Source organism: Glycine max, chromosome 20 (genome assembly GCF_000004515.6).
Source record: "Glycine max cultivar Williams 82 chromosome 20, Glycine_max_v4.0, whole genome shotgun sequence".
NCBI classification, from domain to species: domain Eukaryota; kingdom Viridiplantae; phylum Streptophyta; class Magnoliopsida; order Fabales; family Fabaceae; genus Glycine; species Glycine max.
This window is the reverse complement of record NC_038256.2, coordinates 18920112-18931807: the sequence shown is the minus strand read 5'-3', so window position 1 is coordinate 18931807 and position 11696 is coordinate 18920112. Positions and strand designations below refer to the sequence as shown.

General features: G+C 35.0%; 1 protein-coding gene across 1 annotated transcript; it reads left to right on the top strand.

Annotated features, from left to right (window-relative positions):
• The first annotated feature begins 2124 nt into the window (after nucleotides 1-2124).
• Nucleotides 2125-11340, top strand: LOC100808104 (uncharacterized). The gene is made up of 17 exons (XM_041013527.1): nucleotides 2125-2553; nucleotides 2838-3307; nucleotides 3714-3823; nucleotides 3904-3994; nucleotides 4137-5834; nucleotides 5915-5986; nucleotides 6133-6213; nucleotides 6362-6402; nucleotides 6526-6613; nucleotides 6695-6826; nucleotides 8152-8343; nucleotides 8443-8522; nucleotides 8632-8701; nucleotides 8788-8889; nucleotides 10019-10124; nucleotides 10306-10393; nucleotides 10993-11340. Exons 1-17 carry the CDS (start codon nucleotides 2229-2231, stop codon nucleotides 11183-11185), a joined length of 3939 nt encoding a protein of 1312 aa, XP_040869461.1. The 5' UTR covers nucleotides 2125-2228; the 3' UTR covers nucleotides 11186-11340.
• Nucleotides 11341-11696: the final 356 nt, after the last annotated feature.

Genomic DNA, 11696 nt, shown 5'->3' with positions numbered 1-11696 from the left:
AAATGATGCATTTCATTGTCAAAATGTATGATTATGACATGAAAACTAACATAAAAAACATTAAAATTGGGTTTAACATAGGTGTGTATGGTTTATTACTTTATGTATGATGACACTTTTGTGGCTATCCTTGTATTTGTTGTTGTAAATGTTAGGTTACATTGACGATTAAGCTTATGTTTGATTTAAAGTTACAAAAGTATTTTTGCAAATTCTAATATAAAATTATGCGTTTCAATGCATGAATTTAGAAGGAAAGGTTTGATGCTTTTAGAGTAAAAGTACTTCTAAATTGTCCCAAACTTTAATCCAACCACGCACTAAGTCATGTTGTTTGTTATTTTTTCCCAGGAAAATAAGGAGTTTACTGTAGGTGCAATTGAGATTGTGCCACTTTATAGACAACTGAATTTTGAGAATGCTAATAAAGGAACACCGTTGAGGGTGAATGAAGACAAAATCATAAGTCAAATCAAGTAAAACAATTATTTATGCCATTATCATTGTCTGGAAGAAAACAATGCATAATGTTATTGCATTGTTGCTTTTAATGACTATAGTGTTGTTTGAACAATCTTCCTTCCTTCTGATTGCTTTGTTTTGGTCAAGACTTGTTGATGTTTGTAAGTTCCATTCTTGTGATTTTCTTCATATCTTATGGAGAATTATATTTTGATAATGAACGAGAAAGTTGTGCCTTTATTGACCATTTAGGTTTTCAAATTCTTTATATAATGTTATTGCATTGTTGCTTCTAATGACTATAGTGTTGTTTGGACAATCTTTCTTCCTTCTAGTTGCTTTGTTTTGGTCAAGACCTATTGATGTTTGTAAGTTCTATTCTTGTAATTTTCTTCATATCTTATGGACAATCATATTTTGATAATGAAGGAGAAAGTTTTGAATTTATTGACCATTTAGGTTTTCAAATTCTTTAATTAAGCTTAAAAACAAATAAAAAATAAAATAAACTTGGAGCAACCTATGATAGCATGTAAAATCCATTGATCCACTATGGACCATATGTCTCGATGGTTCACTAGAGATAGGGATGACAATAGGTCGTGCCAGACATGAATAATAGTTAATTGTTACCCGTCTTGCTTGATAAATACTTGTCACGTTACCTGCGTGGGTGCATGATAAGTAGATATGCACAAATGTCAAGTATTCGTGGATATTTGCAATAAAAATAGTTTATTTATTTTAAAAAATCACTTATTATAATTTCTATTTTTTAATATTTTTTTCAAAAAATAATTTTAAAAGTTACAACTAAAATTGTTCAAATATTTTACACAATTAAAAATATCCATGAATAATCCTTAAAAAATAAAAATGAATGAATAAAATTTTATTTTGTGAGCTAAAAAAATATAAAAATTAATTTACAAAATATAAACACAAACTAAACTACATTAAAAATATAAGTTGAAATAAAATTATGCTCCAAAATATAACTACAAATAAAATATTTAAGTATTTTAATATTGATGGATAATGGATATCCTTGCGTACGAATAGCATGATATACACTCTAAAACATAAATACAAATAAAAAGTATGACAAAAATATTTAAGCATTTTAATTTTAATGGGTAATGGGTCCTTGGTGGTACAACCTGTACAAACACCATGATACTTGCACCCTCTTGTTAACAAGAAGGTAGTGAAAATATTTGTATCTGTCACCCATAGATATCTGTTAAAGATATTCATTTTTTTATGTGTTACGAATTTTATCCATATGATGTGGATTTTTTCCCATCCTTAACGAGATACTTTACCTAGGCAAAAATGGAAAATTACGTTTATAACTATAAAAAAAGTGATGGTTTTTTTCAATAAAAATAATATATTTAAATTATAAAAAGAAATACAATATTTGAAAAAACTAATAATCTTAATGAAAATTTATTTCATCATTTTTAACCTTGAAAAAAAAATGAAAAACACATAATTTTGTAATAATATAATTTATTTAGTCTATTTTAATTGAATAATATAAGCAACAAAATAACTTAATTATTTCTTAAATATAATACCATTTAAAAAAAATATAAACAATTATATTTTTATTATTTTTATAATAAAAATTAAACTAAACATACATGAACATCAACGTAAGCAAACACACGCTAGAATTTAAAATGGCAAAACCAAAAACATAATTTCCCGCACAAGATTTGATTTGGCTTCGGTCCCCAATCTTTGTGTAACCCAATCACATGGAGCCTTCAAAGAACAACGCCCAATCGAAAGAAGACGACACCGTGGCGCTGAGGAGGAAGCGGGCGCGGCGCGTGAGCTTCGCGGACAACGAAATCACCTCCGTCCACGTCTTCCGCCGCGACGACGACGACGATTCCACTTCCTCTCCCTCCGAACCCCCTTCTTCCTCCGATCCCTCCATCCTAGGGTTTTTCCGCGACCTCGCCTCCGACAGCGACGATGACGAACAACCGAAACTCGAAGACGAAGCCGAAGCCGCCGCAAACTCCTTCCTCCGCCCTGTCGGATCCCCCTCCCCTGGCGGCAGCATCACCGCCGACTGTGAGCTCTATTTCTTTCATTTCTCTTCTCGAGTTTTGCTTTCTCTTTCCGTAGCAGTTAATTATTAATGAGTAAATGACACTAACCACCTCTGAAGTTAAGCGAGACTACACAAATTTTCCATAGAGAGAGGCCGCGGTGTAATGTTTTTCAAACAATTAAAGGTTGGTTATAGGTATATAAGGTGGAGGTTTGTGTAATTTCATAAAACTTCAGGGGTAGTTAGTGTGATTTACTCTTTATTAATTCAATTTCGTTGCTCTCCTGATGTACTTACTGCTCAGATGATGACGATGATGATTTTGGCGGTCCGGTGTCGGCACATTTCGTCCGACCGGATCGGCTATCGGACTCCGGTGTTTTGGAAGACATCACGATGGACTCGACGGCTTTCTCACTGCACTACCAGAGTCTTGCTGGCTCAGACTCCGGCGACATCAAGACGCGCCAGTTCGTCAGGCTTGGAACTCCAAGCTCTCAGGGAAGTTACATGGAGCTCACGGAGGCGACAAAGAGGCCTGCCGAAGTGGTACTCGACGCAAATAGTGCCGGCAAAGACTCCAACGACATGAGCATTGAGGTAGACCACCAAATGAGTTTTGGCTATGACATACCCTCTCCTGCGTTTGATGCTGCTGCTGCAATTTTGGCAGAAGGAGCACCTAAGGAATCACCACATCACAGCTTGGAAGGTTCGGTTATTTCACCAGTCACTCACCTTCACCAGATACAGCCTTCTGATTCTTCAATCAAGGCGAGAATTAATTGTTTTCTTTAGTAACTACTTCTAGTTTAGGAGTTCTTTTTTTTTTAAGGTTTGAGTAGGTGGTGTCACTTTTGTATGCATTTGATTTGATTGATAGTATCGAGTTGTAGGTGTGTATGGTTTATTACTTTATTTCTGATTTATGATGACACTTTTGTTTTGTACCTATCCTTGTATTTGCAGAATGTTAGGTTACATTCAGGATTAAGCTTATGTTTGGTTTAAAGTTACAAAAAGTACTTTTGCAAATTCTAATACAAAATTGCGTGTTTCAATGCATGAACTGAGAAGGAAAGCTTTGTTGCTTCTAGAGTAAAAGTACTTTTGAACTCTCCCAGACTATGATCCAAACACACACTAAGTCATGTTCATTTGTTCTATTTTCTTTTTTCAGGAAAATAAAGAGTTTAATGTTGTCAAGAGCAGGAGGAAGTGGGTCACCTCTTTTTTAATTGTAAAAGGATTATGCCCCTGTGGTGGGAATCCATGGGGTGGGTCAGGGCTGTAGGACCTCTTCCAGCTTCCCCAGCAAGCCATTTAGCTCAATTTTGTGAAGGATTTGGTGTTAATATAAATCAAAGCAGATGGTGTGGATGGTGGGTGGCTCTAACTAGTACCATATGGCACCATAGGAATATCTTGATCTTTCAAGGAAAACCTTTTGATCACTCTAAAGTCATGGAGGAGGCTATGTTTACAGCTTGGTCTTGGATAAAAGCTAGAGAGAAAGGTTTCAACAGTAGCTTCAACCATTGGTCCTCTAATATATCGGGGTCCTTTGGTTAACCTATGTGGTGATGTTCTATTGATGGGTTAGTTTGGGTTTTTGGGAGGCAGCACCAGAGGTGCTTTGTATTTTCTTTGTTCAGTACCACTTGTACTGTTTTATTTAATCAATAATATAATATATATTTCGCCTTCCAAAAAAAAAAAAAAAGAGTTTAATGTTGGTGTAATTGAGATCATGCCAGTTTGTAGACAACTGGACTTTGATAATGGTAATAGAGGAACACCACTGAGGGTGGATGAAGACAAAGGAATGGTGTCGGACACCGATCATAAGTCTGATCAAGTAATCCAAAATCCAATACACAGGTTTACACCATTGTCACTGTCTGGAAGAAAACAATTAGTTATGAGGTCTCCTGATTCATCCAGGCATGATGGAAATATAACTCAACCTTTAGTGCAATCTGGGTTGTTTGTTCCAGAGGTCCATGTTGCACATGGTGCAACTCCATCTTCTGTACATATAAGCATTTTGAAGATGAAAACTCTGGAGGCTACTCCTGCCATTTCAGTTCTCAAAGAAGGAATGGACAGATTGAAAGCTAGATTATCAAAATTCTCTCCTGGATTTTCTCTGTCAAATAAAAAATATTGTGAATACAAGCATGATGAAACACGCCAAACTCCTTTAGGGGAAAAACTGTTTAGTTTAACTCCAGATAGTAACGTGTATAAAGGCTTGGTTGATGGCAATGAACATGGAATTCAGTCTAATAAAAATATTTGCAAGTCAAGTCAAAATGAAGAGACTCTGGATGCCAAAATAGATGAGGAAAACTTAAGTTTGATTTCAGCTCATGTTTCTTACAATGATGAAAATCCTAAGGTTGTGGAAATGGGAGCTTCTCCCTCACAGATGACTCATTTAACGAAGGTGGTAGATGTGGACCTGGCAGATCGCACAGTTGAGAAAGGGAAAGATGAAATTCTTGTTCCAAGTCCTCCTATCCAAGAGGTAACACCTCAGTTGTGTTCCTTGCAAGACCCACCCAGTATGCAAGACTTGTCTCCCAAGGGTAACTTAGATGGTCATGGTCTTGATAACAGCTACCATTCAGTACTCCAAGTAGCTCAGAGCCATCTTACCAAATCAGGTATTAGTATTTCTTCTGGGAAGAAACTGCAAGACTCACCCAATATGCAAAATTTGTCTCCCAAGAGTAACTTAGATGGTCATGATAACAGCTACCATTCAGTACTCCAAGTTGCTCAGAGCCCTCTTACCAAATCAGGTATTAGTATTTCTTCTGGGAAGAAACTGCAAGACTCACCCAATATGCAAAACTTGTCTACCAAGAGTAACTTATATGGTCATGGTCTTGATAACAGCTACCATTCAGTACTCCAAGTAGCTCAGAGCCCTCTTACCAAATCAGGTATTAGTATTTCTTCTGGGAAGAAACTGCAAGACTCACCCAATGTGCAAGACTTGTCTCCCAAGAGTAACTTAGATGGTCATGGTCTTCATAACAGCTACCATTCAGCACTCCAAGTAGCTCAGAGCCCTCTTACCAAATCAGGTATTAATATTTCTTCTGGGAAGAAAAGAAAAGGTGTCGAGATACGAAGCAATGGAGACAATATAGATAAAATTGGGAGGATTGGCAGAAGTCCAGAGGTTCATAAAAGTGGGAATGGTGACCTACAGTTACTTTCAGAGCAAATAGGTTCTATGAGAAGTGAAAGAGAGAAGCTTGGAGATCAGACTTTGAATGATGGGGATCTTGTATGGCTACTGTTTTAGGATGCATTATATGTAATTTCAGTTGTTTAGATTGACCTCTGAACTTTTCAATTACCTTGCAGATTCTTAAAAAATTCTTAGCCAGAACAAATCAGTTGCTACCTCCTTCAGTTGATAAGCTAAATTTGAGATCGGTATGTTCTAATTTCTGGGTGTAGACTTGGAAAATTATAGTATTCAAATAAAATTTTGGGTATTATTGCTTACTTTTTAGTATTGATTGTTCACATAAATTTGTCATACCTATTTATATATAGTTCTTCCCCTCCTCAATATTTAGATTAGCAGGTTGGAAGATATTTTGGTTCATCTGCATAAAGTTAAGAAGAAAGAGAGTCTTTGTTCAGAAATTCAATCTCAGGTCTGTTAGATTAGATAATCAAATTTAATACAACTTTTTGGTTTTATTATATCATGAACAAGCTTACATTTTATAGTAATTACTCTAAAGACAGTTTAAACCTGGCATCTGTTTATTAACATGACATGGTTCTTGTTTTTTTTTCCAGCTCAAAATAACTGATCCTCTAAACATTCTTAGAGACAAGAGGTATGCTAATGTTGTTTGACTAAGTAACACTGTGAATTGTGAATTATGCTGTTTGATACATGTATGGTTATGGAACTGTTTTGGATATGATTGGTGATGTGAACTTAGAGTAATCTTTTGCAGAGTTGCTGAAACAAGAACATTGCTGTATGATATAGCATATGAGAAGGCAAAATTACAATTATTGCATGTGAAACATGACAAATTGCAGGTATTCTATCTTACATGATTACATGTTATACGTTAGTTTTAGCAATGCTCAGTTGGTGACATGAACTTCCCTTGTAAACAGAAAAAGGTACAACAGGTAAGCTCTGGGCTTCAGGAGTGTGAGACAATAAAATTAAATTCCATCCCATCTTCATCTAAAAGTGGTGCAATGGACACTCAAGCTGATGATAGTCGTTGGCAGGGAAAATGCCGGGTATAATTATGTGTGTGAAGTATTTATTTAAATTGACCTGGAAGTGGGGACTGGGGACCATAATTGAAACATGGTTGTTGGACAAAAATTTCACCGGTGGGCAGTGGAATAGTGAATGCAACATAATGAACAGTGGGGTTACCATGATTGATGATGTGAACTTAGAGTAATCTTTTGCAGAGTTGCTGAAACAAGATCCACTGTGAATAGTGAATGCACAAAACAGGGTTGCCTCTTATCAGGCTCCAGATATCGTTAAGAGAAATAGAGAATGAAAGACATATGATTAAATTGTGTCCGAAGTACTTAATGGAGCTTAATTATATTGACCAAAAATGATGAATTTGCTGTTATCCGAAATTCCTCATTACCGTAATTGCATGGTTTTCTTAGCCCATACCACAAACCTAGATGCTATTTACATATTTTCACCAATTTCCTTATTTAATTAGGGCTTTTAGTATAGTATTAAGATACATAAGGAGTAAGCACATTGTCTTATGGATAACATCATATTACAACTCATCATATCATTTCACACGGATCATATCATTATATAAGAGAACATTATTTAGAATCTTTATTCTTTGCCTTCCTTCTTTCATATGTAAATGTCTGAAATCAACTTTATTTTGACAAAGGACCAAACAAGCATGAGCTTAACAAAAGTAGATGAGCCAACTTTTTCTGAAGAAAAAACAATGTTTTGTTAGACTAGAGAGTTTGAACACAAACTGGAAGATTTAATTGAAAGGATTCTGGAGTTAATTTAGAATTTGTAGTACAGATTATCAAACACTAACAAGCCTAAATCCTAAATGTAAGTCGAAGCCCTAACAAGGAATCTCATTCAAAAAAACATCCTCAATTTAACACATTCAATCTCACATCCTATTTAAGAAATACACTATAAAATAATTGATATCACCATTTTGTTGTGAAGACTAAAGATCTTCCAACCATTGTGGCTAATCGTAGATAGCTGTGTGGAGAAGATGACCACATAAATGCTATACAATGAAAATAATTTCTAATCACAAAAATAGATGATCAGAATTTTTAATTACTCGAAACATGATCATTATTTATGCTCAAATATTGATAGTTTAAAGATACAGCCATCATTAGTCCAAGGCTTAATTAACTATAATAAATCAAATATATTCTGTTTAATCCTAAGTTTTGTCAGATGCATGATATATTTTCCTTTGCATTTGTTCCCAGTTCCTGTTCATAGTTTGATGGTGCAACTTGATCATAAAATGTTCAACCTGTTGTGCTGTGCCATTGAATTTCAATTTGCAAATTTTATCGTTCATTTATAGGTTTCTTCCCAAAAAGTATTGGAAAAGAAGCAGGAGCTTGAAATTTTGGAATCAAAAGCAAAATCCTGGAGTGAATTCTTACATAGCCATTGCATGATGGAAGGATATCAAAGCTATACCAACACCATTAAAGCTGTTTCTGGTTATTTGCAGCAGAGAAAATCTTGCAAGTCTATACGCCAGAATTTGAAGGTCGTGTGACTTTAAATATGGTTCTTGTCCACATACAAGATACAATATCATTTTCTGAATTCTGGCAAACATCTTATTTGTTTCTGTGTTTTTTCCCAGTTGTGGGAAATTGAAGATTTTGAGCGCAAGGATGGTTGTTACAAAGTTTGTCTCAACTATTGTGGTTATCTAACCCAAAGGTTAGTTAGCTTGCTTCATTTCCTTATTTTCTGTGATTGAAAAGCTTAAGTATCTTTTATGATATGATGACTAAATATGCAAGTTCCTACTTATTTTGATGGAATGTAGGTTCACAGTAAATACTGGTCAATCTAGTATAATAATATCAAATAGCTTGAATGATGTGAATATCGGGAAGGTAATTTGGTTGATAATTTATCTGTTTTATTACAACATTCAATATTCATACCTTTTTCTTTTCTAATATGATGTGCTTATTTTCAGACCTTCCCTAACTTGGATGGCATTTCTGCATTTGTGTTTGTCTTGCATCCTCACACCACAAAGAAATGCACTGGTTCAAGCATTATGGCCAGAGAAACACAGGTACATTACTTTATTTCTTGTGATAATTTTCTTGTAGCAAGTTAGTGTTATTTTTTATTTCATTTTTTGTTTCTTACTTATAGTTCGGTGGGCTTCAACTCTGTGTCTGCAATTAAGAAAGACTATAATAGAAAGAAAAAGAGAAACTAGGCCAAATTGGGAAAGAGAGGGGATGGTTAGTTATGCAGGATTCTAACCAAAATGACACGTGGCAGCAACAGATTGGGGAGAAGGATCATGAAATCACATGGGGGGTGTGTAAGTAGTGGGAGTGGGGAAAACTGGTGGCTTGGCAGGTGCCACAGGGCAGAGAACTATCCTGATACTTTTTCATTGGTTCTTGGTTATTTTCCTCATTCTGATACTCTTGTTTTGTAACCAGAGCTTGTTCCCTAGAATCTTTCCAATTAATTCTATACTAATTCAGTTTCTATCAGTTACCATCCTGTGATTCCTGCCTGTCCCTGCATGTAAGCCTTTTCAAAGTATTTTCATTTTACCTTCTGCAACTACTTCATTGTTCATGATACTGTCTTTGATGAATATATTCATCTAGATCACCAGAGAAAAACATCTAGTGTCCTGCTGATAAAGTGGCTAGTTTTGCTTGCATAGTGGCCATAGAAAGAAAGCCAAACATAAAAGTCATTTTTCCATAGAGGGAAAGTGTCTGCAATTCTGCATAGTCCAGGTCAAAGATCTGAGCATATCCTTTGACTGCCAGAGACTTGAGGCCATCAATTTTCCATTCTTGAATGTATGAATCTGATGACAGACAGCCTATGACTGATTTCTTGGAGGTAGAGGGACTAGTTTCCAAGGCCCACCAAATTTAAGTGCTTTCATTTCATCAAATGTGGCTTGTCACGGATGAAGCTCCAGCTGGAGATTTAGGGATAGACATAGAAGACAAAGAAGAAACACAAACCTATTGCAAAGAAGACAGTGAACAGTGATAACTCAGAGCAACATAATGAACAGTGGGGTTATAAGTTGATCATATACGTACTTATTTCTTGGGCAAAGAGTGTTCTTTTACATCCTCATAGTTTTCAAATATTAAAAAATAGCAAATGATAAATAGTATTCTTCCAACATTCTGCTGTAGCTGACCTGCTATTCTATGCAGATAACAAGTTCACTGGTAAGTAACTTGCTAGATGTGGTTGAGGAGGTTCAATCAGCTCAGATAGAGTTTAGAAATTTGGTCGCTGCAAAGTTCTATTCTCATTCAGGTAAACATATTTTCTTTACTCTTTGAAATCTCCTCATTTAAGCCATGGAGTTGAATCCTCAATTATGTGCAGAAAATTCTTTCGATAGTTGATTGGAAGTTGATGCTACCTTGCATTTTCATTGAAACATGTTGAATAAGGACAAACTGAAGTTTCTCTTTAATTCATACTGCTTTTGCAGTTCAGTGCCTTGATTTGCAGCTGTCCTTCATTGATTTCTGTAGTGGGAGGAGGGTGGAAGTGACCTTTGATATAACATGCTTAAAATGGTAAAGTTTTGCATCCTTTTTGTTTTCAATTTCATTTTAAATTCCATGTCCTTCTGAGTTGATCCTTTCTTGTTGGGTGTTCCATATCCAATCTTCATTCAGATTTTGTATTTGTACTTTATTTGCATCTGCGATTTGCTTAGATTTATTTTTATTATTATTAGGCCAAAATATGTTTAAGATTCCTTCAAATATAGTGGCTCTTATTTTTAGTCCTTGTAATTTCTTTTTTGTTTTTGATTCATTTTTGCCATTACATGTTTTGGTCTCTGCTGACAGCCATAAACGGGCCATTAACAACAGTATGTTTTATGTCCCTGCAATAGTAAAACCTAGTTAAACCTTACTATTATTACTAATATTACTATCATTATTTTTTTGCAACAGAAATTTAATACCTATTGTGATCTGATTTTACTGTGATTGGCTTCAACTCTGATGAACCAATGCTCATTGATCTGATTTGAAATATTATTTCTACATGTCAGTTTTTTGCCATAATGCTATCTTATGTGAGATCAGCTTGATTTTTGGTTAAATGTCATTGCATTTGCAACTAAAGACACTGATTGTTAATTTGAAAAATGGTTTCTGAACAGTGGGGTCTATCCTGCTGAGGTCCTTCCATCTCAAATACATGATCCTTCCAGTGGGGAACAAAAGTCTCTGCCTTCATCGCTTTTAGATGAAATCAGAACTGCTGCAGAGAGTGTGAGAGTTGGATATTCAAGAATTATTAGGCTTTGTAGATGTATTTCCCAGGTAGTTCAGGCTTCTACAAAAAGCAGATGATTGGTAATTATGGCTCCTCTGATTGCTTTCGTTGTTGCCAATCTAGGGTTGATAGTTCATTAGTTTCATCTTGTATATATCTTTACTTCACGTCACGTCACGGTGTTGCTACAAACGGGTGACATAAGGGTGCGATATGCGGAAAATTCATGTTATTATCCACTGGATAATGCTACAATGATTTGTCAAAAAAAGGATAATGCTACAATGATTTGTCAAAAAAAGGATAATGCTACAATGAGTTTGAGACAATGAGTTTGAGACAATGAGTTGGTTGAAATCGGTTCATGGTCTGAATTTTATTCAGCTAAAAAAATTGATTTGGTTGAAATCGGTTCGAGGTCTGATTTTTTTTCAGCTAAAAAGATATTATTTTTCTTTATATTATTTTTCTTATTTTCTTGTAAAATGAATAGTTAATTATGAAAAAATTTGAGATCCAAGGTAAAAAAATTGAAACTGATGACAAGTGATGAAAATTGACATTGAAGAATAATGTGTTGTGTTATAA